Source organism: Trichechus manatus, unplaced genomic scaffold (genome assembly GCF_000243295.1).
Source record: "Trichechus manatus latirostris isolate Lorelei unplaced genomic scaffold, TriManLat1.0 scaffold00049, whole genome shotgun sequence".
NCBI lineage: Eukaryota > Metazoa > Chordata > Mammalia > Sirenia > Trichechidae > Trichechus > Trichechus manatus.
In genome coordinates, this window is record NW_004443985.1 from 3,018,545 (window position 1) to 3,045,877 (window position 27,333).

Sequence of the window (27,333 nt, forward strand, 5' to 3'; positions counted from 1 at the left end):
CCTTCACCTGAAGTACAATAAAAAAAGTAAAATAAAAAACAAACAAACAAAAAAAACAAAAACCTGCCATTTAAAAAGTGACAGGGTCAATGGAAGACTGCGGCGTACCTGGGAATGACGTTTTGGTCAGAACTGAACGGCCCAAGGAGATCGCCAGAATGCCATAAGACATCAAGCCCTGAAATATTTTCCTTTTTAAACTTAAAAAAAATTTATTTTATTTTCTTAAGGAAAAGCTTATGACCTCCTTTAGGTTTCTGAAAATAGAATACAGTTCAAGTTTTATCTTTATTTTCTCTCTCTTAATAGAGGCTATTACAGCAGATTACTGATTTTCTCCTGTTACCTGGAGCTCCATGAGGCTCCAAATGCTCTGCCTTAATGAGATGGTTCATTTCCTGGGAACCCCTAAACAGTTTAAGAGCACCCATTTTCTAAATGACTGGAAAGGTATCTTTAACCAGTTACTTCTAAATAGCGTTATGGCACTGTGGGTCAAGAATTGATGGATGTTTTCTTTAGGGGGTTGTAAGTTATACTGTTTAAGAAGTGTAGCAGTAAAATAATGCTTCTGTTCAAGGTCCACGTTTTCCCTTTGGCAGCTACAGAGAGCAAATTGGGTTCTCTTAAAAGCTTATTGGGCTTGGACTTTGTAAAGTGTTGATGTCAGTCTAAGCAGAGGACAAATGGACATTAACACCAGAGGTGAGTGGTCCTGTGTAAAAAGCGTTAGGATAGGATAGGTGAAAAAGAGGTTTCTGGGTGTTTTCCTGTTGGCTCGACTGTTGCCATTGAAGAGTATGATTTGGTGGCAGTAGGTGATCCCTCTGTGACTCTTCCTGTATCCCATTTTTGGAGATTCTGAGCCATCATACTTTATTTCAAATCTTATGGATTCCTTTATTTGCCTTCTAACACATTTTTCATTTCTGTTTCTGGCTGTCTCTTTGCTTTCAGCAGATTAGAAAACTATCTCAAGCTAAGTATTTAATGGTCAGCGTTACTAAAATGAAGGAGCCCCAGTTGTGTAAAGGTTAAGTGCTCAGCTGCTAATGGAAAGGTTGGCGGTTCAAATCCACCAACTGCTCTGCCGGTGAAAGATGTGGCAGTCTGCTTCCATAAAGATTTACAGCCTTGGAGACCCTGTGGGCACTTCTGCTCTGTCCTATAGGGTTGCTGTGAGTCAGAATCAACTCAGTGGCAGTAGGCTTGGATTATTACCAAAATGAGTTCATATCCTTCCATCTTACCAAATGTCCTTGAGCATTTTTCAAAATAAAACCTCTTAATGATTACCTATTTTCACCAACTCAATTTTTCCCTTCTGTCATTTACTAAGATATAGAAATGTCTTAGTATACTTAGAGTTTTTTTTTTTTTAAATCTTGTATTTTTTTTTTTTTTAACTTGAAGAATCTGTAAGCTTTTTTCAATAACCCTGGAAGTCTGCTTCGCACACTGTGATGCAGAAGGCTTTGTCTTCCCAACATATCATCATCCTGAGCTTCCTTGTTCTCAGCAGATATTGCCTCCCCCAGTAGAATGTTCACATTCAGAGGCATAGGAAGAGGGCAGACACCCTGGTATGTTTCCTCACAGCCACAGATGGTAAGGGTAGAGAAGAACTGTTCAACAACAACAATATTCTTAAAACATTTAAAAATATTCGTAACACCTCCTGCTGGGATTATACTAACTGCATCTTACATATTGTCTCTGTGTCTACTTTAGGGACAGAATGCCTGATTGGAAATGTCTGAAGTATATAGTGTTCTCTTCTTAATAGCCATTCATTTTGTTAGGGAATTCTTTTTTTAGACTTATCTGAGTTTATTGTTGATTTTAGACATAAAATAGTAGGCAGAGGAATATAATGAACCCTCATGAACATATCACCTAGCCCCAACAACTATCACCCCATGGCCAATTTTGTCCTGTCCACTTCTCCCACTCCGATATTATTTGAAGCAAGTCTTAAGCATTCCATATTTTTATATGAATTTTGGTATGGCTGTCTCAGTGATACGGACTCTCTCTGTCCTTTTCTCTTGTAGAAACATAACACAAGACCATTTGTTTTACCTAAAAAGTAGACCACAGTTCCTTCATGTTATATATCCGATCTTTGTTATAATTTCAGTTATCTCAAATGTCATAAATGGTTTTTCTTTGTTATATGTATGTATTTTTTAAATCAGGGTCCAGATAAGTTTTATACATTGGTATTAGTTGACATGTCTTTGAAGTCTCTTGAATTTATAGTTCCCTTTTCATCTCTTTTTCCCCTTGCAGTTTATGCGTTGAAGAAACTGTGTTGCTTGTCTCAACAGTTTCCCACGGTCTTCCGGACTTTGCTGTTTTCATTCCCATGGTGTCTTTAATTGCTTTTTCCTCTGTATTTCCTGTAAATAGGTAACTGGATCTAGACACTTGATCAAAGATGGGCTCAGTTGTTTGGGCAGGTCTGTGTCATGGCTGGTACAGTTGTCTTCCTTCAGAAGGCCCAGATGTATGGCCGTCTCGCTCTTTGTGGTGCTGTAGGTAGAGGCTTACATTGATGAGTTGAGTAGAGGTTGCAAAATGGGATATTCTATCATTACGGTTTTATTTTTAACAGCTTTATTGAGATATAGCTCAAATACCATACAGTTCACCCATTTCAAGTGTAAAGTTCAACAGTTTATAGCTATCAGCCCTCTACCTCTCCACTCCCCACCTCTTCCCCAGCCTTCAAAAACCATTCATCTATTTCCCGTCTCTGTAAGAGTTCCCTATTCTGGGCTTTCATGTGAGGGAAATCCTATAATATGTGGTCTTTTGTGACTGATTTCCTTCACTTAGCATAATGTTTTCAACATTCATTCATGTTGTAGCGTGTATCAGTATTTCATTTTTTGATGGCTGACTGTTTCATTGTATGGACATACCACAGCTTATCCACTTGTCAGTTGATGGACATTTGGGTTGTTTCTACCTTTTGGCTGTTGTGAATAATCTTCTATAAACATATATCTACAAGTTTTTGTGTGGACAGTTTTCATTTCTCTTGGGTATATACCCAAGGGTAGAATTGCTGGGTCATATGGTAAGTCTGTGTTTAATTGTTTGAAGAATTCCAGACTGTTTTCCAAAGCCGCTACACCATTTTACATTTCCACCAGTAGTGTATGAGATCTCCAGTTTTGCCACATCCTTGCCAACACTTGTTTATTCTGACTTTTCTGATTATAGCCATCCTTGTGGGTTTGAAGTGGTATCTCATTGTGGTTTTGACTTGCGTTTCTCTGATGACTAATGCCGTAGAGCATCTTTTCATCTGTTTATCGGCCGTTTGTGTATCTTCCTTGGAGAAATGTCTATTCAGACCCTGTGCCCATTTCTAAACTGAGTTGTCTTTTTATTATTGAGTCTAATAGTTCTTTGGAGCCCTAGTGGCGCAGTGGTTAGGAGCTCAGCTGCTAACCAAAAGGTTGGCCGTTCAAGTCCGCCAGCTGCTCCTTGGAAACCCTGTGGGGCAGTTCTTCTCTGTCCTGTAGTGTCACTAGGAGTTGGAATCGCCTCGATGACCACAGGTAAATAGTTTTGTATATATTTTGGATACAAGTGATGTGTAAATATTTTTCCAGTTCTATAGGTTGTCTTTTCACTTTCTTATGCTTTTATTTATTAGCTTAGGTATGTTTTTAAAGAGAAACTTCCCCACACCTGTTATTACCCAGATGAGACAGTTTATATAGGAAAGGCAAGATAAAGGCTTGATTCTTTGCCTTTCTTTATAAGTTTTCAAAATAAGGAATTTTGTAGCATCCTTTGATAGTAATGTTTATTTTAAAAGCATCATTATGAAGTCATGAATTCAAACACTCGATTTTTATTCTTACTGATACTCAAATTGTCCCACCTTTTGATACAGGTACTTTTGATTCCCAAACACTTTTGATAGGAGTCTAGTTGTTTCGATTACTTCTTTGCTCTTTGGTACAAGAAGGTGTTCCATACTCATCTTGTCCATTTTCTGCCCCAGACCTGGAATCAGCTCTTTCTCCACGGAGCCGTGGCTCCCTTTTAGAGGTGCTGTGTGAGTGTTGGGCTGCTCATTGCCACCCAGCTGGTCACTGTTTACAGGCCTTTTAGTGGGTGTACCTGAGAATGTGCATATGAATTCTTTGTTTTGTTTTTAAGACAAAATATATCATGAGTTCAGGCTGATCGTTCAGATTCAGGACTGGAGGGTTTTTACTTAACCTCTTCTGTCTTACATCTCTGTCTCCTTTTCCCACACTGCAGTTCCCAGTCTCAGAGTCACTGAGGATGGTAGTAATTATGTTATATTCTGTTCTCATTGCTTTATCCCACGTCACCCAGAATAGTATCACCGACATCACCGCCAACAATGTAATTACTGAAAACAGTTAAAAGTTTATGGTTCAGTTTTGTTTAGTTGTTATTGTTGCCGCTAGGCTATGAATAGTCAAACTCTTGTTTTTTAAAGTTACTTTAAATAGTTTATCTGTGCGTCTGCTATCAACTGGGTGTATAGTTAGGTTCATTGTGTTTTATTTTCAATATTTAGGAATTGCTTATGAAATTTAATTTTCTTATAATCATGTAAAATATTTACCTAGCTCTTAAGTCCAAATTACAAAGAAAATATATTCAAAGAATTATGTGTTCTCTGCTTCTTCTACCATATTTCCTCCTCCTCTTAAGGTCTTTTTTTAATTTATGTAAATTAATGATTTATCCTTCTTTCTCTCTCTGTATATACTTATTTGTATCCCCCATGTCTTAGAAAATGGTAGCATACTGTAAATACTGTCCTGCACCTTGATTTCATCACCTTGTGGTTGTAGTAGACGGAGATCTTCCTGATTCTTTTTCACCACCGTATAGTTATTCCATTGTGCGGCTGTACTGTTGTTTACTTCACTCCTTTCCTATTAGCCGACAGTTGAGTTGTTACAGTCTTTTGCTGTTACAGACAGTCCTGTTTTTGTATTTGTATCAGAGTATCTGTGGGAAGGATTCATGTAAGTTGCATTGCTGTGTCAAAGGGTAAATATTGTGCTACATATTGGCATCTTCCCTTGCATTGTGTTTATACCATTCTACATTCCCACCAAAATGTACGAGTGGGCCCGTTTCCTTCTGGACAGTACTTTTCTCCAGAGTATGTTGTCAGGTTTTTGGACTTTTACTAGTGTTTTGGTGAGAAATATAGTTTTAATTTGAATTTCTCTTAGTAGGAGCATCTTTTCATGTGTTCAGAGTTCTTTTTTTTTGTGAACTGTCATTTTTTTAGCCTATTTTTTGTGTAGTTAGTGGGTTTTTTCCCTAATTTTAGAGGCTCTTTATGGAGAGATGGAATCCCTTTGTCTCTGATATAAGTTGCAGATTTTTTTTGCGGCTCGTCATTTTACTTTGCTTCTGGCATCTTTTGCCATTCCAAAGTTTTTATTTTTACATAGTCTAATTGACCCCTCCTTTCTCCTTATTACTTGTAGATTTTGAGTCATTTCTTAGTAAAGTCTTTCCCACTCCCTACTTACAGAAATTCACTTATCTTTTCTTCTAGTATTTTTTTTTTTCCCCTTCCTCCCTTTTTTAAATTTACATTTGCATCTCTGGTTCATTTGGAATTTGTCCTAGTGTATGGTATGCGGTATGATTCCAATTTTATCTTTTCTCATATGGATATACAGTTATTTCAACATTACTAACTTAAAACTATCTTTTCTCATTGATTTGAGATGCTTTTTTTTTTTTTTGGTTTACTGATGTATGAAATTGAGTCTATTTCTGGGTTTTCTATTCTACTTCATTGTTGTTTGTATATCCATGTGCCAGTACCACATTGTTCTAGTTATAGAATCCGTATGTTTTGAGACCCACATCCAAGTAAATATCTAAAAACCACTAGTTGCCTCCTTTCTTCTTTTCTGTAGTCTCTTCTCCTCGCTATTTTTTCTTCCAAATAAACTTAATAATCGATTGGTCTTGCTCTGATGAGACAAAAACCTAATGGTGTTTTTATTTAGACTACATTAAACGTATAGATTAATTTGGGGAGAACTGACATATGATATTGGGTCTTTTTATCCAAGAAGATGTTGTGTTTTTCCATTTGTTCAAACCTGTTTCTCTGTTTTCCAGCAGTGTTTTATATAATTTTCCTCATACAGGTTTTGGATGTATTTTGTAGGTTTTCATGTATGTGTTTTATTTTGATGTCGTGAATGGGGTTTATTGTATCTCTAGCTTTTGTTTGTCTGTGAAAGTTATTAAATTTTGTGTTAATTTTATAACTTGTTACTTCACTGAGTCATCTCATTGTAGTAATTTTGCCATTGATTATTTTGGATTTTTCAGATATATAATTATGTGAGATGAAAATTTCTAATTTTCTAAATCCTTCCATAGAAAACAGAATTTTTATTGTGGATCAGCAATCTGGGCATGTTTCTAGAGTTCATATTTAGCTTCTGTGTGGTACTGTGTGTGTGTGTGTGTGTGTACATATATATATATTCAAATTTTTCATGTTCCATGACCTATATAAACTGTATTATTTGTTTATAACAGGAGTTGGAAAGGCAGAAACATATGTGCAGTGTGCTGCAGCATAAGATGGATGAACTTAAAGAAGGCCTTCGGCAAAGAGATGAGCTTATTGAGGTATGTGCATGAACTGTGGAAATACGTAATTTTGAAAAAAATGTATTGGATGAGAAAAGAGTGTGTGTGTTGGGAGAGAAAGGGAGTAAAATGCCACAAAGAGTTCCCTTGTCTCTTCATATTTGCTGTACTCTAAAATCTCAAACATGAAACTCAAAAGAAGGATTTAAAAAAATCGATGCTATGAACCCTATAACCATTCCCCTTTTAATAGCAGAAGTTTTTGTAAGTGCCTTTTCTTTCTAGATACATTCTTCCCTAAAGAGAAATTCAGGAAGTAGGCAAAATGTAAATCATTGTGCAGCATCCTTTGGAACGTAGCAAATGCCAATTTTGGGGACATGATTCTTGGGAAATAAGTACGATCTTCACTCAGGTAGCTATATTTCTAAGGTGGATAAATGAAAAGAAGAAAATGTCGAGAACTTTATAAACCAGAGAGCAGAGGTGGCCCGTGCTGAGGCTCAGGCTTCTGCTGGGTGAAGAACTCTGAGTACCGCAGCATTGGCAACACCCTAGGAACAGAAGGGAGCATGGTCCCCCAAAACGTGACTGAAAGCCTTTGTCATCCTTTTGTGCCTACTGCCTTGCATGCCTCTCTGAGATGGTCATTTGTTCTGCATATGGAAGTAGGATTTGGGGAGATCCTGCCCACTCTCTGGGTGTGGTTGATGACATCTGATGTCAGCTTAGTGTTGGTGGCGTGTCAGTGGTATCCGGACGGCCAGCTCTTCGAGATCCCTGGGGGGAGACTCTTGCTCTCCAGAACAGCGACACCCCTGGCCTCTCCAACTCCCTTGCCTCGCTTTCCCTTTTTCCTTTTCCTCTCCCCCAACGGACCCACCTCACCTAAAGTCTCTTCCTGTAAATTACTTAAAAAAAAAAAAAAAAAAAAATTAATAGTGGAAAAGAAATTGCTTTTTTTTCTACTTGTGGATTTGTATTATTTTTTGTCATTCTTAAGAATAATTGAATTGATCCTAGCCTGACGAAAGTAGGTAGAATGTGACCACTAAATGCAGACACAGACAGCCCTTCAGGTGTGTCAGATTCCAAGTGGACTTAGTTGTAGTTGTCTTTCCATAGACGGCAAGAAGCGTATTCTCCAAATTCTGTGTCTGCTGCTATTTAAAAAAAGTCCTTTTGTCTTTTTGTGTTAAATATGCCAACTACTTTTTATTTCTTTTTTTCTAATTAAAATATACACTTCCCTTTTTATGATTTAAAAACAATAATAAAACTACTTTAGGGCAGCTTCTCAAATTTAGTAGCTTAAGTTAGGATTGGTTAAGGGTCCTTGTTTTTAATTTGATAGTTGCATTTAAGGGAAATTGTAGTGTTTGGTTTCTGTAATTACATATTTGCCACTGTGGTTTTTCTAAAAGTCTGGAGTGCTGGGCATACAAACTTTAAAAACTAGTTGCAGCTCTTTTTATGTTTCGAATTAGCATCTTTCAAACGTTGGTATTCACGTCTGTGGATAACTGAGAGACCTTGAATACGACACAGAATGTGGTTTAGTCTTTGCACTAGGAATCACTCACACTGGAGGGTAGGAGCTGGTAACTTACCAATAACGCACAAGAAGAAAATCAAGTATTGTTGTCGTCGTTGTGTGCCGTGAGTCGTTGTGTGCCGTGAGTCCGTTCTGACTCAGAGCGGCCCCAGGGGACCGCGTAGAACTGCCGCAAGCTATTTCCCAGGCTGTGATCTTTACAGGAGCAGGTTCCGGGTCCTTTGCATCATTGCCTAATCAGAAGAGTTCTTTCGGAATTGATCAATGCCAAATTGGGGATTTTCTGCAAACTGATAAGACTGTTCCTTTCTAATTCATGATGTTCTTGCTATCGTAGATTCCACTAATAGAAATTTGAAATGATGAAGCAAAGATATGTTTGTCTTGAGTATTTTTTTAGTTCTGCTTTAAAAAATCAAATTCAAAACTCTTGCTGTTCTCTGTGATGAGGGGTCATTTGTTCACAAGCAAACCTGAATTTCCTTCTTTAGAAATGTAAGTTGTTCCATATTTGGGGAAAAAAGGCAGTTATCAAAGAAGAGCACCCACAAGGAGCTGTGTACACACAGACCCCCTCGCTAGCTTGCTGCCACCTAGCTGTGGTCGGAACAGGCACTCCCAGTTCCCCTGCTTGCTTTTGTAGGGAAAAGCCAGACACAGTCATGTCACCAACTTTCCAGAAGTCATCTTTTCTTTTAGTAAGCAACGTTTGCCTTTTCTGTTCATCACACACGTTGCCCTTTTGTTAAACTTCTTTATCTGCTTTATTTTCGTTCTGTTTTCCTCCCTCTAGCCTCCTCCCTTTTTTCTTTCTGCTCTTTTATTACTTCTCTTCCCCTCTTCCTCTGCAGGAGAATCAGCGCATGCAGCAGAAAATAGACACCGTGACAAAAGAGGTGTTTGAGCTCCAAGAGACACTTCTTTGGAAAGATAAAAAAATTGGGGTATGAGATAAAATTGGGCTTTGGTGAGGAGTAGACTAATATAATTTAACTTAGAGAGTCCTAAAAATCTGCCATTTGGGGTATTACTGAGTATTTTGACAGTAGGAAGTACGAAGAAGCAGGAGACAGAAGGAGACTGCGGTCGGGCTGGGACAGACCAGGCACACCTGATCGTGTGCCTGGAAACAGTCCTCCCTGCCAGCCGGCTCTGGGCTTGTGAAGCCTCCAAGTAGGAACTTTGTAAACAGGAAGTCACTGTTTATTCCCTTAGGAGTCTTATCTGGAAGCAGCCAGGAGCGTTTAATTCAGACTCAGCGGGTAGCTTGATATCCTTACAGGACAAAAAGTTAGATAAGAAACCAGAGATTTTCGATGGGATAGGGAGTTGGAGCGGGGGAGACATTTTTAGCATCCCGTAAATCCTTGGTAAATAAAATGGGAAGAGATTAAAATCAGTTCATTACAGAAGTGGTTAGGAATGTAAGATCTGCCAGGGCTGCCAACTGTGACGCCATCTCTGATTATAACCCCAGAACGCCCCAAACAGGAGCCCAGATAAGGAAGAAGTCTTCAGGGCCTTTTTGCTAAACCCTGCAGGTAAAACCCTGCAAGTACACTGGAGGCTGAGAAAGTTCCCACCGGGTCACCGTGTGGCCCTTGACCAGCAGCCCCAGCTCGTGGCGTGGCCTCTGTTCTGGCGGAGGGGATACAGCCGTGGCTGCCCAGGGTAGGTGGGGTAGGAAGAAGCTGGCAGAGATCTCCAGGAGCACCTGTGATAGACGCGCCTCGCTGCGAAGCCCTCTGGACCCCAGCCTCCGTTGGTGGGGGTGCCCTGAAGCCCAGCCAGTACCCGGTGCTTTCACGTTTCCAAGGACCTCATCCTCTCAGAAATAAACACAGGGGGAAAAATTACTTCTTAAGAGTTTGGTAGACCAAAATTTTAAAGACATACAAAGAAACCTTTAGAGTTTCTGATGCCTGAATACTGAGTCTGTAAAATTCATCCAAAGACAGAAGAACAGCCTCTGGCCTTCGGGGAGGTAAATGAGCAGCTGCTGGCGGTTTTGACAGTGGGGTTGTGAACTACGGATTTTCTCGATATTTTTACACTGAGAATTTAAAATGACGTATGAAAAAATAGAGTGGCACAAAATAGGCAATTTGTAAAATTTAGTTAAATCTGGTCACTAGAATGTGGCTTCTTTAGGGCTTGATATAATTTCTTTAGCACAGATCTCCTGATCTGTGATTTCTGATTTATATGATTGTCTTAGTATTTTAAACTGATTATCTTTGACCAGCCATAGAAAAACTCTAAACTTCTCAGTCCAGTAAAATAGCTATTCAAAACAAAAGTTTTTTTTCCTACCAAAGAAGTATACAAATGGTCAAGATACCAATTATTTGTCTTTATAATTTTCTTAGCATTTATTGAATGAATAAGTGGGTGTCTTCATTCTGTGTGATACACAATAATGTGTTCCCTTGACATTTTTAAGTTAAATCTTTTGAGAAAATTGAAGGTTTCCAGTTGTAAGAAATAATAGAGATATCATGTGTACTGCTGATGCAGTTTCCCCTCATGTAATATCTTGCAAAACTGCAGTACAGCATTGCAACCAGGACATTGCCACTGACACGGTCTAAATACTGAACAGTTCTGGCACCACAAGGCACCCCTCCTGTTCCCTGTTAGCGTCCACGTCTGCTACCTCCCATCTCCTGCCCCAAACCCCTGGCCACCACTAATCCGTTCTCCATTTCTATAATTTTGTCATTTTAAGAATGTTACATAAATGGAATCGTACTGATTATAACCTTTTGGGATTGACTTTTTTTCTGGCCAGCGTAATTCCCTCGAGATCCTTCCAGGTTGTTGAGTGTATCAATAACTTGTTCCTCCCTTGACTTTTAAAATACACATTTTCAGTATGGTCAGTGACTACCTAATGCATCATTTGTCTCTAGCTTTATTTTCAAGATTTAAATTTAACAGCAAGATTTAAATTTAGTAACATGATTAAATTTGGGAACATGATCATTATCCCAGGCTGAAGTTTAGTTTTCTTTAGTTCTTCCTTCACTGAGCCTAGTGTTCTTGCCCCCATTGCAGTTCTTAGCACCCGGGGGCCGTAGGTAGAATAGGTGGGTATATGAAGGACTTGCCTATGTGTAGCCCATTCTGACTAAAGATAGTTGTGCCCCTGTGCAGCTAATGGGAGCCCTGGTGGCGAAGTGGCTAAGTGTTTGGCTGCTAACCCAGAGGTCGGCAGTTTGAACCCACCAGCGTCCCCGAGGGAGAAAGATGTGGCGGTCTGCTTCCGTAAAGATGACAGCTTTGGAAACCCTAGGAGGCAGTTCTACTCTGTCCTACAGGGCTGCTGTGGGTCGGAATCGACTCAGTGGCATCGGGTATGTGGTGTGACAGCGGTTATACGGGGAATGAACCTGTTGTCAGAAAGGTCACTTGCAGTTAGCTTAGGGATAAAGAAGAATAAGATCTCCACAAGCATGTCCTTTATCCTAAAAAAGATCTTTACTGTAGGAGCTATTGTTGTGTGCAGACACAAGGGCAGTGGTTATCTGGTCAGGCAAGACAGGATTTCAGATCCAGCATGAACACATTTGGTCCAATTATAAAGTGTTTCAGTGGTCTTCAAACTTTGCGGTGATATGGGTGAATTTACAGGGTGTATTTTATATTTCCGTCTATAATTATGGGAAGATAAAATTAAAAAGTCCGAAAGTAAAAATAAACCAAGTACTGTAAGTGTGGAAGAGGAGCAGGTGACATGCACTAGCATTTGCTGGAACCCCTAAGAGTCCTTTCTTCTCCGCGTGGTGTTTATGTAGAGCATGTTGTGAGTGACCACTTACCCAGTTACATGTGCCGATGCATGACATAACTGTGCACGCAGATGCCGGCAGCCACACGTGTAACCCAGCAGAGAGTAAAATGACTGTCAGCAGTTGGGGAAGCATTGCCTGCGCCTCGTTGTCCTAATGCTTCATTTGTTATTAACCTAATGGAGTGTTAACACTAGCTTGAGGGGTTAAGTACCTTAAGTATGTAGAGACTTAAATGCTTAATTTATAGGTAGACTAAAGACACATATATAGTGTGCATGTAAACTGTCAGAAGGAAGTTAGATGTTGACACTGCAGTCTGGAAAATTAAGGAGTAGGACTTGCCCAAGGAGCCCTGGTGGCGCAGTGGTTAAGCGCTTGGCTGCTAACTGAAAGGTCAGCAGTTCAAACCCACCATCGACTCCATGGGAGAAAAGACCTGGCAATTTTGCTCCCGTAAAGATTACAGCCTAGGAAACCCTATGGGGCAGTCCTCTAGGGTCGCTGTGAGTTGGAATCAACTCAGTGGCACCGAGCGACAGCAGCAACAGGACTTGCTGTGTGGACCGCGTCTCCAGCACCGTCTGAGGTAGCAGTAGGGAGCGTACTTGTAGCCTTCCTTGGGCCGTGATATAGAAAGGGCATACAGGTGCTTTGGAAGCCAAAGAACTGGATTCAGTTCTTGGCTTTGCCACTTACTATGAGTTTGAGCAAAAAATATAACCTCTCTGAGCCTCAATTTTCTGATCTGTAAAATGGGGATAAAACAAGTACATTGTAAGGTGTGTAAGGGAGAAATTATATGTATATTATATAATAACATATAAAAGAGAAATTATGTATAGTTAATGTTAATATTATATATAGTATATACTTTATGTGAATATATGTAAAACCAGTGCCTGTTGGAGCTGCATAGATGGTAGGTTGCCATCACCTTTTATTTATTTATTTCCAGTGCATTTACAGAATAGGATTATAATGATTTAAAAATTGCCTGACTGTTCATCCATCAGTAACTAAGCCGTCGGCCCCCATCTCAGCCCAGTAGACTGACAGGAAGGTTGCGGGGTGTAGCTGAGCTGCTTGGATCAGTGAGCGCTGGCGGCTGCGTTAGCCGTAGGAACAGCCGTGTAGGGACTTGAGCAGGTGCTGTCTCACTGCATTTGTGGCGGGTTTGTGTGTCACTGACGACACAGTGTGCTCCTCTTCTGCACTGTCCTCAGCTCTGGCAGTTGTGTGAGTCGGGGCATAGCCGTGAAACCATAAATGAAAACAGGTCAGTTAAGATTCCACAGCCCATGTTCTGCCACCTTCGTAGGTGGACTCTGTCTGTTTGGGCGGTGTTTTATTTTTGTTTTGCACATTTTGAAGGTGTATTGGAAAACAAAATGACTTCATTTGTGTTTAATTAAATTAACAAACAGGTACTTAAGACCCCTGTGGAGATGAGCTATTTTGAATTAAGTGGTGTTGGAGGAATGTTTTACCACCCTACTCAGGGACCTTTCACTACAGCTGATGTTCAGTTAAACTACCTTATGGATACTAGCTACTTTTTCTTCCAGAACCACTTTTTAAGTCAAGTGTATTCTTTTTTTTAATTTTATTGTTCTTTAGGTGAAAGTTTAGAGTGCAAATTAGTTTCTCATTCAAAAATTGATCCACAAGTGGGTCTGTGACACTGTTTGCACTGCCCGCAGTGGGTCAGCTCTCTCGTCCTTCCCGTCTTCAGGTGTACCGTGCAATAAACTGTTTCAGTTAAATAGGAAATGTGTTTTTCTGTTCACCAAATGAAAATGTACTGAGGCCAGAAAGGAAAACTTTAATATTGCTGCTATCTTTGTCTTCCTTTTCCTGTTTTTTTTTTTTTTTTTAATAGACTAGAAAAGATTTTTGTCTCCTGCCTGATGTAATAAGCATGCTTTGCTGAATTTATGCACAAGAACCAGTTTCTATTACAAATATCTCCTGGAGACGTATATCCATATAACTGTGTGTCTGTCCGCATCTAACTGGCTTGTTTCTGAGCGCCTAACTGCTTCCTTGCTTTTTTTATTTCATTATATTTTTGTTTATTTGAATTAGGTACACCTCTGCTACCTTTCACTTGCTCTTTTTCTGTGCCATTCTCCCCCTTGCTCCCCTGCCTAAAAGCAGGCGCTAGAGAAACAGAAAGAATACATTGCTTGCCTCAGGAATGAGCGCGATACACTCCGAGAGGAGTTGGCTGACCTGAAGGAGACAGTGAAGACAGGAGAGGTATGTCAGCCTCAGACCAGTGGCGGAGCAAGTCCTTCACTGCCTTACTCCCCCTGCCTTCCTTTCATCCGGGTATCTTTCCTAGCCTGCGAACAAACAGCAGTATTCATTCCCTAATCCGGATTTGGCAGGTTTAAGTCATTTCCTCTGCAGAGTAACTAATTCCATGTAACCAGTTCCAGCCAGGTCTTACCTGTGGCAAACATGTATTGTCGCCCAGCCGCCCGAGACAGCGTGCTGTTTCCACGTGGGCCGTTTTGTGATGGAGGCGTTTTTTTCCCCACAGAAACACGGCTTAGTTATAATCCCCAACGGCACTCCCAACGGAGATGTCAGTCAGGAACCAGTGGTGGGAGCCATCACCGTCGTGTCTCAGGAAGCCGCCCAGGTCTTGGAGTCAGCAGGAGAGGGGCCACTAGGTAAGATGCTGATCACCATGTTGACTCGGATTGGGCTTCCGGCGTACTCATTTCCTCGCTGGGAAGACAAAACCAACACAGAGACTCTCTGAACCGTGTCTCCATCTTTTATAGGAAGAAAGAAATCGGGGCACGTTTTGTTCAGACATTTCTGACCTTGGGAAACCAACATCTGGGTCATTGTAAGGGAGTACGTGCAGCTGTGAGGTCCCTGGGTAGAAGCACGAGGGTGCGTGCATGTTCTTTTTCACTGAAATATAAACCTCTGTGAAGAGATAGTCCAGCACCCTCATTGGAAGGCAGTGGGCTTACAGGAGCCTTCCCAAGTTTAAGTTTCTTCTTCCCGGAGCATCTGGTTTTATGTTCTGCTACTTACTCCAGGGTTCTGGAGTCTTCTGCCACCACATTTATTAAGGCAGGAAACAGATGACCAAGAAGATAGGTATCTGAGGGGTGTGATTTCCAGAATAAGGCTTCTGAGCTCTTAAGTCTAAGCCTTTTAAGTTTAACCTTCTGAGATTCGCTAAGAAATCCCACGGAGGCCCATCCATTGCCTCCACTAAGAATCCTACAAGAGAGGAAGAAAAACGGCATAGATGCGGCATCACCAGCCCACTTCCGTTTATTAAAGAAGGACCTTCTTTCTTTTTTCATCTTGCTTTCATATGGGTGTAGGTTTCCTAGAGGAGCGGGATATAATGTAAGAGTGGGCAAGCGGAAAAACTTAAGCGTCGGTACTAACCTTCACTAGTGCGCAGAAATCCAGAACGTATGTGAAGAGAACTCTGATAAAGCAGAGGATGCTGGGCGAGTGAGAGAGGACCCAGAGGGCGGAATGAGGCTATCGGCAGCTCAGGGCGTTTCCTTCACCCCTTTGGAAGGTGCTGAGGAAACCAGAACTTATATTTGCCCCTGACTCTGGTTGGTTGCGGGGCATGGCTGGACAGCGGTGAGCTGTTTCTTTCACTGATCCAGGGGTGTATCTTCTCAGCTCAAGGTGCCCATTCTAAGGCAGGCTTGGGAAAAGCAGCCCTCCCCGCAGGCCACGAGTGAGCCCCAGTGACCTGGCTACCAAGCCTCAGATTGGCCTTGGCTGTCCACAGCTTCCTCCCCCACGAGATCTGTGGGACTCTGCGTCTTCCAGCACTGTGTCTCTCTCTTTTCCTTGTTCCATCTTTCCCTCCCCGTCTCTTTCACACTCTTACCCTCATCTTCCTTCCCGTATTGTGTTCTCTCCTGCCGAGGCTTTAGCCTGTGGGAGCGCCCTTGGAGTTTGAGTTGTCTGTTTATTGGTGAAAGCTTTCACTTTTTTTAAATCAAGGAAATGATCTCCTTGGTGCTTCAGTTTACTCTGAGTGGAAAATCACTGCTTTTGAGGAGTAAATGTTACATTTGGTACCCAGATAACTATCAGTTGTATGGAAATAGGTGTTGAATAATTACCTTTCCAGAACACTTTTAAAGCTTTTATTTCTTTTGATATTCAGAGCTGTAATTTAATTTAACAGTTAAGGCTTTACTATTAATTATGAGTTTGAAGAATTATTTTTAACTGTATATAGTACTGTATCATTTCAAATTTAGTTTACAGTCTTCTTAATTTCTTTCAGATGTAAGGCTACGAAAACTTGCTGGAGAAAAGGAAGAACTGCTGTCACAGGTACAGGCGTTCTTTCCCTTGGCAGGTAACACTCATTGCAACTGGTGACACGTTAGCAAATTACAATGTCCGTTAGAGAGGAAGGCGGTTATGTCAAACATCAGTAGTTCAATGAGATTAAATTTATCTGACTCAATAGAAGGATAAAAAGATTTCACAATTTGCCTCTTTGTTGTTTTCTATTTTAAACAATTTTAGAGGACACATAGCTGAAGGGGTCACATAGTTTCCCTGCCCTGCCTCCTTCACCCCCACCCCTGACCATTTCAGTTCTCTCAGCTGCTTCGATGGAGTGTGCTGTCCTCGTATGGCTCCATAGAATGTGCTCTTGTTGCTGCTTCTGGATCTTTCTGTTTCTGACATTCTCTGTTGACATCCCTCTGTGGAAGCTGAGGGTTTAGCTGTCTTTCATCTCCTGTCCCTGCCACACCCTTGCAGATTCCTATCCTCACCTCCTCCTAATAAAGAAGGGGTGTAATTCCAGCCTATGTACAGTATTAGGACTCTGAACACTAGTCATAGTGGAGCCATGTAGTATTCTAGGATTGCCTTTCATTTTCTTCATAACTTTGTTTCCCCTAAAGTTAATATTGTGCTTTTTGTTTTCCTTTGCTTGGTTTTCTGTGTGTTCATCACTGATTCAGCCCAGACTCTCCAGCAGTGGTTTAAACCCACTCTTAGTGTTCTCAGAGGCATCAGGTGTTTTTTCAGCTCCATCTTTTTGAGCCTTGGAGCATCCTGATTTGCCGCACTCTGCACTGATGCTCAGTCCTCAGTACAGATATGATCACCATTCGTCATCATCTGGGGCTTCCTCTGCCTGTGGTTTGGATGGACCACCCTTTTTCCAGTGTCTCATGCCTTCTTCTTTTACTTATTTTCTCATTTTGGTGCACCCTCAGTAACTTCCTGAGAAAAGGTGTATGTGGACTGTAAATGTTTCATGACTTTGCAGGCCTGAAAATGTCTTTTAGTTTACCCTCTTACTTGATTGATAGTTTGGCTGGGTATAGAATTCTGGGTTGGCAGTCATTTTCCTTCAGATTTTTTAAAAGAAAATGCTTCATTGTCCTCTGGCTTCCAGTATGGCTGTTGAGAATTCCGAGGACATTTTGATTTCTCATTGTTTGTATTTTTTTTCCCTTGTATCATACCTTCTTTCTCCAACGTGTTCTAAGATTTCCTGATGATGTGGTTTGAAGTTTCTGTGCGTGGTGCTGGGCACTAGTGGGCCCTGTTAATTCGAGGAACTCCTGTTCTTCAGTTCTGGGAAAATTTCTTGAATTATTTTGTTATTGATTTTCTCCCTTCTTATTTTCTGTGTTATCTCTTTCTGGAATTCCTATTCAGTCATTCAACAAATGGTTTAGAGTCCACTGCTAAATACTTGGGATAGGTCAGTAAATAAGTCAGGGGGAAGAAATCGCTGCCCTAATAGACTTTACATTCTAGTGATAGGAGACCAGATAATGAACAGTAAATGTCATTATAACCAAATTACATGGTATATTAAGAGGTTTTTGTGAATGCCTTTAATGTATGTGTTTCTCCAGCCACATTTAGCTGAATAGGTACAGGCATGGAATGGGTATTGAGTTAGATATTACAGGCAGGTGTAAAGGGGCAAGGGAGGTGAGGCTGTGTGCTAGTGAGGAGTGATTATGATGGACCTTTACCTTGAATGGTAAAGAGAATGACATCCAGGAAAACATCGAAGCACAGTGGGAAGGGGGATCAGTGGGTTGGAGATGCCATTGGCATTGAAGGATGGTTGTAGTCGGGGTCCAGAGAGAATGAGATGAAAAGATCAGGAACAGTGGTTAGAGAGAGGATATAACGGAATGAATTAGGAAGGGGTCGCAGTTATCTAGTGAGGTATAGTCTGTGAGTATGGGAGCAAGTGGCTGAGGGCAAGAACAGCAAGAGCCGAGGAAGGGAGGTGTTCCGGTAACTGAGAGATCCTCAACTTAGATGTGTATTGAAATTGCCAAGAGTTAGGGAGTGTGGGTCAGGAGCTAAAATGGTGAAGAAATGAGTAGGATGATGGCAATGATGAGGGATAGTAAATGTATACAATTTGAAGAAATGAAATTAAGAACTAGGATTCTGAGGGAGAATGGAGAATAGTTTGGCAACAGCAATGAGAAGCGAGAGGGTACCTGTTCCATTTTCAGGCTCTGTGGTAGGAGGGCCAAGAAGGAAAAAAACCAGCCCACGACTTGGGAGGCTGCAGAGGAAGCCGGCTCTCAAGGGAGGGAAGTTTCCATTAGAGCAGGAAGGTAATGGGAATGCTCCAAGAAGAGGTTAGAATGGAAGGGTTTTGCTGATGATAGACTGATAATTCTAGAGGGTCCAGTAGAAGTTTCAAGCATGAGGGAAGGAGAGGAGATGAATACAGAATAGTTATTGTACAGAACTTTGTGGGGTGTACAAGAGTTCAGGAGAGGAAAGATGGACATACGCAAGAATGATGGGGCTAATGAGATTAGTCCTGGTTCACTCAGGGCAGATAGTGATGGCAACCCCGTGGTGGGGGTGGGGGTGTCTGTTTCCCTCAGGCAGAGAGTGATGGCGACCCTGTGGGGGGGGTGGGGGTGTCTGTTTCCCTCAGGCAGAGAGTGATGGCGACCCTGTGGTGGGGGTGGGGGTGTCTGTGTTTCACTCAGGCAGAGAGTGATGGCGACCCTGTGGTGGGGGTGGGGGTCGTCTGTGTTTCACTCAGGCAGATAGTGATGGCGACCTTGTGGTGGGGGTGGGGGGGGCGTCTGTGTTTCACTTAGGCAGGTAATGATGGCGACCCCATGGGGTGGGGTGGGGGCTATCTGGGAACCATGGAGTAAGTCCCAGTGCAGAGTTCACTTTCCGTGAGGAGAGCAGCAAGCTTAGTCCTGGTGCCGAGACCTGCCCTTAACCCCGCTGATGGAGTTGAGGACAATTGGGGAAGCCACCTGGAGCTCTGAGCATGCAGACTCCCTCTTGACCTGATGATGGGGGCGAAGGAGGCATGGGGAGGCGTGGTCTCAGCCCCAGAGGTGGGTCCATCTTGAAGGAGATGGGTAGACTAGCTGAGTGTCTGGTGCTTCCTTGATCAGTTGATAAAAGTTGTAGGCATTTGGGGAAACCTGGCACCCTCTTGATTTCTGATGGAGGGGCCGTCAGACTCCTGGGACTGATGCTCTAACTTATTCTCTTCGGTTTTTCCATCTCTTTTGCTGTATTTCCTAAAAGATTTCAACTTTATCTTCTAATACTTCCATTGAGTTTTTATTTCTGCAGCGATTTCAAGGATGTAAATATTTTCGCTTGTCTTTGAGGATATTGATAGACTGGTTGGTCTGTTTCTAATATTTTCTTCTGTCTGCATAGCTTGTTCCCTTCAAGATGCTCTTTCATATATATTCGTTTGGTCTTCACTTTAGGAGTAGGGTACCAAAAAGCTGATGGGAAGCTCTGAGCATGTGGTTAGGGTTTGTCTAAGGAAAGTTGTTGTGAAGGTTGATGTGGCTGGGTGTTTTGTTGGGAACAAAATATGGGTATCTTGGTCTTTCACCCTTAGCCTAGTTAGAGAGTTCTAGAGCGAGACTTTCCAGTCTCCCACCTGAGGGTGCAGGCCTAGCTGTCTGCATTCTGGGAACTGAAAGTGTAAAGATGATTAGAGGCCTTAGCATTCAGTACGCATTTGTTCACCGTATCTCCGTTTCCCATATATGGCATTCCTCCCCTTAGATGGGCCTAGTTTTTCCCAATCCAGAGCTACTTTTAATTTTCTGTATTTTATAAATTTTAAACAGCTTTATTAGAATATAATGGATATAGAATAAACTGCACATATTTACAGTGTATAAATTTGATAAGATTTGACGTATGTACACACCTGTGAAACCATCACTACAATCAAGATGGTAAACATATCCGTCACTCTTCAGAGTTCCCTTCTGCGGCCCCCTCCCCAGGCAACCACTGATCTGCTGTTGGTCATTACAGTTTGCATTTTCTGGAGTTGAACAGAAATGGAATCACACAGTATGGGCTCTTCTTATGTTTGACATCTTCTGCTCAGGAGACATATTTTGAGATTCAGTCAGGTTGTTGGCATGTATCAATACTTTTCCTTTTTTTTTTGCTGAGTAGTAATTCCATTGTATGGATGTGCCACAATTTGTTTATCCATTCTCCTGTTCGTGGACATTTGTTTTTCTTCCAGTTTTTGTCTATTATGAATAAAACTTCTATGGACATCCTTTATTTTGGGTGAAATAAGGCAGGTTCACTATGTAGCCAAACTCAAAATATGTTTCCAATTATTTTTGTACCTCATTCTAAATAAGAATACTAAACCTATCTCTAAAAGTAAACAGAAAACATCCAACTACCCATGGATTTTTCCATTTTTAATAAAAGTAAAAAATACCCCAAAGATCTACTGTTCCACAAACATACACAAATAATAAAATATGGCTCTTTTTAGTGGGACGACGGGTCCTGGGGCTTGCTCCTTTTGATATTTGTTTATAAGTGTATCTCCAGCACCTAGAACAGTGTGTATTACATAGTTTAAAAAAAAAACAAAAAAAAACCCCATTGCTGTCGAGTTGATTCCAACTCATAATGACTCTATAGCAACCCTGCAGGACAGAGGAGAACTGCCCCATAGGGTTTCCAAGGAGTGGCTGATGGACTGAACTGCCGAACTTTTGGTTAGCAGCCGAGCTCTTAACCACCGCATCACCAAGGCTCTGTATTCCATAGTAGGCACTCAAAACAGTTTTTGAATGAATGAATGATTTGTGTGGCTGATACGATGCGGCTCTGCCTTTTCCAGCCATTTGGCCACAAGGCCCTATGTCCTGCATTTCCGTTTCTGGCTGTCACCCATGAGCCTTTCTTTCCATTTCAGATCAGAAAACTGAAGCTGCAGCTGGAGGAGGAGCGGCAGAAAGGCCCCAGGAGTGACAGCGCCGCGGGCGACCTGGCGGGACTACAGAACGGCACAGACTTGCAGCTTATTGAAATGCAGAGTAGGTACTGGGGGCGGCAGTTCCAGTCTGCACAGGCTGTGTCAGGAGTGGGATCCTTAGCAGGCTCAGAGCCTGTAGACATTTTTCTCAAGAGGAGCCAAGTTACAAAGAAGGGTTAGTCCTCGGCTGGTCCAGGAACACATTCCTAACCAGGACTGTGGTCGAGCAGAGGCTTCTGCTAGCTCGTGTGCTTCAGAGGATGAGGATAAGGGCATTGCTCTTCCTCTGCCGGGCACAGCTGTTTCTGGGAATTGGGTGGAAACATCCCGACAGCGTCCTCTCCCACACCCTCCCTTGCGTGCAGACTTGAATAGTGGCTTTTGTGACAAGTGATTTTAAAATCTTGGTCACTCATGGCTTTCCCCCCTAAATATTCAGAATTAGGTTAAATAGAAAAGACTTCCTGGCTTAAGCCTCAAGAGTTTGAGGTGAGTGTCACTTACCCCGCTGTGTCCGTTAGGACCCTCCTGGCACTCCCTGGTCAGTTTGTTCTAAGCATGTTGGTGTAGAGGGTGGATGAAGAGTGGGGCTTGCCGAGCAGCACGTGACTAGTTAGGAGGCTTTGATGGTGATCCCAGCAGGAGAGCCTAAGCCAGCACAGTGGCCACTAGCTGTCTCAGCCAGAGGACAGGGTCAGTTTAGAAGAGGTTGATCTAGAGCAGTGAATTCAAAAGGAGTCCTGTTGAGGGGATGGGCTGGCATTTATGTGGGTGCTCCCCAGGGCGTGTGCACATCTGTGGCGTGTTGTCTCAGGCGTTAAGGTCCTCTCCTGTGCTGTGGCGGGCACCGCTGCCTGCTGGCTTACACCTCACCCTGAGGGGTAATTCATTATCTTCTGTTCTAGGAGATGCCAATAGACAAATTAGCGAATACAAATTTAAGCTTTCAAAAGCTGAACAGGATATAACCACCTTGGAGCAAAGTGTAAGTACTCTTGTTTGTTACCAAGTGGTTTAAGCGCCCTTGGAACATGTCTGCGTCCTGCGTGTAAGGGGCGGCCCCGCGAGTGCCTGGGCTGCTTCGGGCTGTCTGTGCGGCTGGTTCTCTGGAAAAGCTCTAGGTCAGAATAGAAAAGCCGGCAAAGGACAACTTCAAGGGCACTTCAGCCTTTTGTTTTCTGGAAACTGCAGCTGTAATTCTCTTTGTAGTAGATATTTCAAGATGGTAGTTTTATAACAAAATCCCTTATTGTACATATCAGAAAAGTCTAGAAACATTTCCATTCAGCAAGTCTCCTAGGATGTTACTCTGGTATCGAAACAACATGGTCATCATCGAACCTAAAACGTGGGAAATGGCCCGTAACGACTCTACAGCTGTCGTCTTCTCTGGGGACCTTTCTGGATTTAGAAACAGCAGTTGGGTTCTGAGAGGGCCTATGACTCACCCTAGGGGACTGTGTTAGATTACTTGGAGTTTGTAATGACATCGTGTTTCCATCTTGGGACAAAAGAGTGGTGGCTCCGGGTGCCCACACGGAAGGCCTGTGTTCTCGCGTTTGCAGATCGGCCGGCTCGAGGGACAGGTGCTGCGGTACAGAACTGCCGCTGAGAACGCCGAGAAGGTTGAAGATGAGCTGAAAGCAGAAAAGAGGAAGCTACAAAGAGAGGTACTTGTTTTAACAGGCTTTCTGGAATACAATCCTAAAAAGAAATCCTTTGGAAATAAATCTGTTACGTGAGGAATTTAACATGGGTTTCGTCTTAGGGAAACAACGCTGGAGTCCCTTACTCTCTTGTCTGTTGATTTTTAAACTGCACAGTGACTGCCACTTACTTTTATGATCTGGTCTGTTAGACAGTCAGAAAAAGGAGAGTTATTTTGTTTTCAGATCAGGCCTACTCTGTATATCCTTCCTGTGATTTAAGCAAATAAACAATCCCCAGCATTACTGTTTAACACCTCTAAACCAAACCAAACCCACTGCTGTTGGGTCAGTTCCGACTCACAGTGACCCTGCAGGATGGAGCAGAACTACTCCATAGAGTTTCCAAGGAGCGGCTGGTGGATTCGAACTGCTGACCTTTTGGTGAGCAGCCGAGCTCTTAACCACTGCGTCACCAGGGCTCCTTAACACCTCCAGCAGACTGAACGAAAGTTAGGCCATCCCAGTCAGCTGGGTTTCTGTTTCCCTGAAAGCTGAAAACGTGCCACTCTGACTGAACTCTCCCTGTCTCCAGTTACGAACCGCGCTGGACAGGGTCGAGGAGATGGAGCTGACCAACAGCCACCTGGCCAAGCGGCTAGAGAAGATGAAGGCCAATCGGACGGCCCTTCTGGCCCAGCAGTAGGGAGGCTCCAGACGGCCCGCCTGTCCACTGACACCAACAGACCCTTTCAGTACTGCTGGAGTTCAGCCATCAACATAGCCACCTTTGTATTTTATAATTTATGAGAGAATGAAACAGGTTGAAATCTTCGTGAATGAACACTTTGGATTTTTCATTTGTAGTTTGATTCTAGACTAAGAACTGGTCCGTGCTGTTTTTATTTTTTATTTCTGTAATTTTAGAATCACGTTTACTCACCGTTTCCCCCTAGCTGCCTCAGTGACTGGGCACTCGGAGGCTTCAGGATGCTCCTGCAGGACGGCGACTGAGTGCTCACTGAGATACGTGCTGGAGACGCCAGAAAACACAAGTGCCTTCTCCACGCTGCAGTTCAGACTTCAGTGGTCTCCAGGGGTCCGGAGACACTACCCTTAGTATCAGACAGCATTTCTATTTTAGTGAGGAAACAAGTTCACGGGTGTGGAGTATACGTTTCACTCAGATTTATATGTCTGGAGGAAAAGCCTTTTTTTGTATAATATTTAAATTTATATAAGAAAATGTTAGAAAAGAGATATGGGGAGTGTATATAAGACTTACTGCATGGGGTAGGGAAAGTCCAAGGCCTAATACTCTTATTAAAGTAAGAGGAGGGTCCTTCAACGTTAACTGCGTGTACTTTGTCAGGTGTTTCATCTGCTGCTTATTTGTGGAAATAAATAATGAAACCTCAGAGAAGCCCATGGGGGGGGGGGGCAGGGCAGGCGGCTGGGAAATCTGCCTGGAGATGCTATTAAACACACCCTTCTGCTGACCACACTTGGCTACCGATACGTTCATTTTGTTGTAGGAGCCTTGGAGACAACCCGTGAAACCATGTCCCTCCCTTTCTCCCCCCCTTCTTTTCTCCTCTCCTCAGAGAAAGAGAAGATGGGATATAGAACCTTTTCTTTTTAAGAACTTCAGTTCTGTCTTTAAAGGGATCCAGTTCGGTTTTGCCATCGAGTGCAGCCAAGCTGCAGGATTTCAGACTCTCTTTTGTACTCAGAATCAAGATGGTTTTAGGGAAGTGATCACTGTATCCTTTAAAGTATTTACACAGAAAAAATACTGGGGAAAATCAAATGATCAAGGCCAAGTAAGATAAACCAGACTTGAAACTAAACAATAAAGTTAACTCAAAAGTGAATAAAATCTCTAATTATTCCCTTCTTTCAAATAATTAGGCCTCTCTTTTTAAAATATGGAGACTGTCTTAGTCATCCAGTGCTGCTATAAAAGAAATACTACAAGTGGATGGCTTTAACAAAGAGAAATTTATTTCTTCACAGTAAAGTAGGCTAAAAGTCCAAATTCAGGGCGTCAGCTCCAGGGGAAGGCTTTCTCTCTCTCTCGGCCTTCTCATCAGTGTTCCCCCGGACTAGGAGCTTCTCCACGCAGGGACACCCTCTGCTCCTGGCACTGCTTTCTTGGTGGTATGAGGTCTCCCTGTCTCTCTGCTCACTTCTGTCTTTTATGTCTCAAGAAATTGCCTCAGGACACAATCTAATCTTGTAGATTGAGTCCTGCCTCACCAACACAACTGTCACCCATCCTCCCTCATGAACATCATAGAGGCAGGATTTACAACATATAAGAAAATCACACAATACCAGGAATCATGGCCCAGCCAAACTGATAACACACGTTTTTTGGGGACACAATTCAGTCCATGACAGAGACCAATCTTCTGAATTGAGATGATTTCCTGTAAGTTTTGTTTCTAGAAATAGCAACAGGTGGGTGGGTGGATTGCTGGATGTGAGGGGAATTGTCTTAAAAGCAGATTTATCCTAGAATCCCGTATCTGGATCCAACATACTGTGTGGGGCTGCTCCTGAGGCCCTAGCAGCCCGTCTTCCTGTTCCCCACTCATGGTCACCCAGCCTGCGGCCTCCCAGGCTCATGGACTCTCACTTCTGAGATGCCCTGTTCTACTTCTTGTCAGTTCTGTCAGAACCTGGTCTTACCCTCTTCGGTGGCACAACAAACATGTCTTTCTCCCCCACAGGGACACATTTCCGAAGTGAAATGGTCTCACTTCTTCATATCCTAAGAGTTTTCTTTTCCAACGAATTTTCTTCATTGAATCTTGTAATAGCACAGGCTTGTTCCTCCCCTGTGCTGAATGCCGTATTTCTGTTAATGCAGGCTTCTCATTCAGGTATCTTATTTTGACACTTAAAGTTTGTTTGCATTTTATATCATACTTCAAGGAGATCATCTAGAAACTTCTTTATCTTAAGCTGGTAGTATTGACAGCCATTAACAAAGTGGCAAACTTAAAAATCTCACAGCCAGTTACAGACTGGGTAAGGACTATCTTCTTCCCTCAAAAATAGAAATCTATTTTTTTCATTAAGAATAAGTTAATTACCTTTGGTTACTGGAGTTACTAACAGATTATAAACCCAAGTTTCTTGATAGTCAATGCGCCTGAACCTACAGAATAAATGATTACCACCTGATATTATAAAATTATCATTAGAGAAAGAACTGAATCGGAACATGATCCAGGACAGCTTCATGACCTTTTTAGAATTCTTAAGGTAGTTTTGTACAATACCTCATCAGATGCCCAGGGGGACTTCAAACTCTTCTTGGGATTCTTCAATAAAGTATATGCTAGGTGAAAATCAGACTAGAAAAACTTTCAGGTGTAATGAAATTAAGTCTCTAAGAAACATGTTAAGATACACTCGAGAATTTATTTACAGTCCACTCTTGGTGAAGGTGTGTAACTAGTAAGACAGCAAATGCGAATCTTCAGCCTTAAGTCCTACCAACACTGGGAAACAAGACAACCACACCACACTCCCCAGTCCACACTCCCCCATCCACACTCCATGGTCCACACTGCCCCGTCCACACTCCGTGGTCCACACTCCCCCGTCCCTACTCCATGGTCCACACATGGCCACGTTCAGCACCTCTCAAAGACTTTGTACAGGTCAGGCAGGTTAGCAAGCTGCAGGATGTTTCCATCTTCTGTAAAACGTTTCGGTGGCAGAAGGTGTGAGCGGAAGGCTTTATAGACAATGTGCTCTACGGTCCACTTCCAGGGGTTTGGAGCAGAGCCAGGCTCTTCACTCTGGAAAACACACGTTAGATGTTGTAAGCCTGCAGGTTGGAGTGCCTAAAGCCTCCCTGTTCACAGTCCAGCGTACACCACGGCCCAGTGTACACCACAGCCCAGCGTACACCACAGCCCAGTGTACATGGCTTCCTGGCCAGCGTACACCACAGCCCAGTGTACATGGCTTCCTGGCCAGCGTACACCACAGCCCAGTGTACATGGCTTCCTGGCCGGCATACACCATAGCCGCCCAGCATATGCCACAGCCCAGCGTACACTGCTTTCTGGCTGGCGTACGCCACAGCCCAGCGTACACGGCTTCCTGGCCGGTGTACAGCACAGCCCAGAGTACATGGATTCCTGGCCAGCGTACACAACAGCCCAGTGTACATGGCTTCCTGGCCGGCGTACACCACAGCCGCCCAGCGTACACCACAGCCCAGAGTACACCACAGCCCAGGGTACACCACAGCCCAGGGTACACCACAGCCCAGGGTACACCACAGCCCAGGGTACACCACAGCCCAGCGTACACCACAGCCCAGAGTACACCACAGCCCAGAGTACACCACAGCCCAGCGTACACCACAGCCCAGAGTACACCACA

General features: G+C 42.7%; 2 protein-coding genes across 2 annotated transcripts in view; one reads left to right on the forward strand and one right to left on the reverse strand.

Annotated features, from left to right (window-relative positions):
• Positions 1 to 23,875, forward strand: part of LRRFIP2 (LRR binding FLII interacting protein 2) — an 83,938-nt gene extending 60,063 nt beyond the window's left edge. Inside the window, exons 14-22 of the mRNA XM_023732204.1 lie at positions 6,583 to 6,675; positions 9,043 to 9,135; positions 14,143 to 14,244; positions 14,531 to 14,663; positions 16,274 to 16,323; positions 21,221 to 21,341; positions 22,186 to 22,265; positions 22,846 to 22,950; positions 23,522 to 23,875. Coding sequence (XP_023587972.1) covers positions 6,583 to 6,675; positions 9,043 to 9,135; positions 14,143 to 14,244; positions 14,531 to 14,663; positions 16,274 to 16,323; positions 21,221 to 21,341; positions 22,186 to 22,265; positions 22,846 to 22,950; positions 23,522 to 23,632 — 888 coding nt within the window. The 3' untranslated portion in view covers positions 23,633 to 23,875. The remainder of the gene's footprint in view (positions 1 to 6,582; positions 6,676 to 9,042; positions 9,136 to 14,142; positions 14,245 to 14,530; positions 14,664 to 16,273; positions 16,324 to 21,220; positions 21,342 to 22,185; positions 22,266 to 22,845; positions 22,951 to 23,521) is intronic.
• A 1,379-nt stretch (positions 23,876 to 25,254) lies between these two features.
• Positions 25,255 to 27,333, reverse strand: part of MLH1 (mutL homolog 1) — a 62,228-nt gene continuing 60,149 nt past the window's right edge. The window contains exon 19 of the mRNA XM_004377326.2: positions 25,255 to 26,741. Within this exon, the coding sequence (XP_004377383.1) occupies positions 26,574 to 26,741 (168 nt within the window). The 3' untranslated portion in view covers positions 25,255 to 26,573. The remainder of the gene's footprint in view (positions 26,742 to 27,333) is intronic.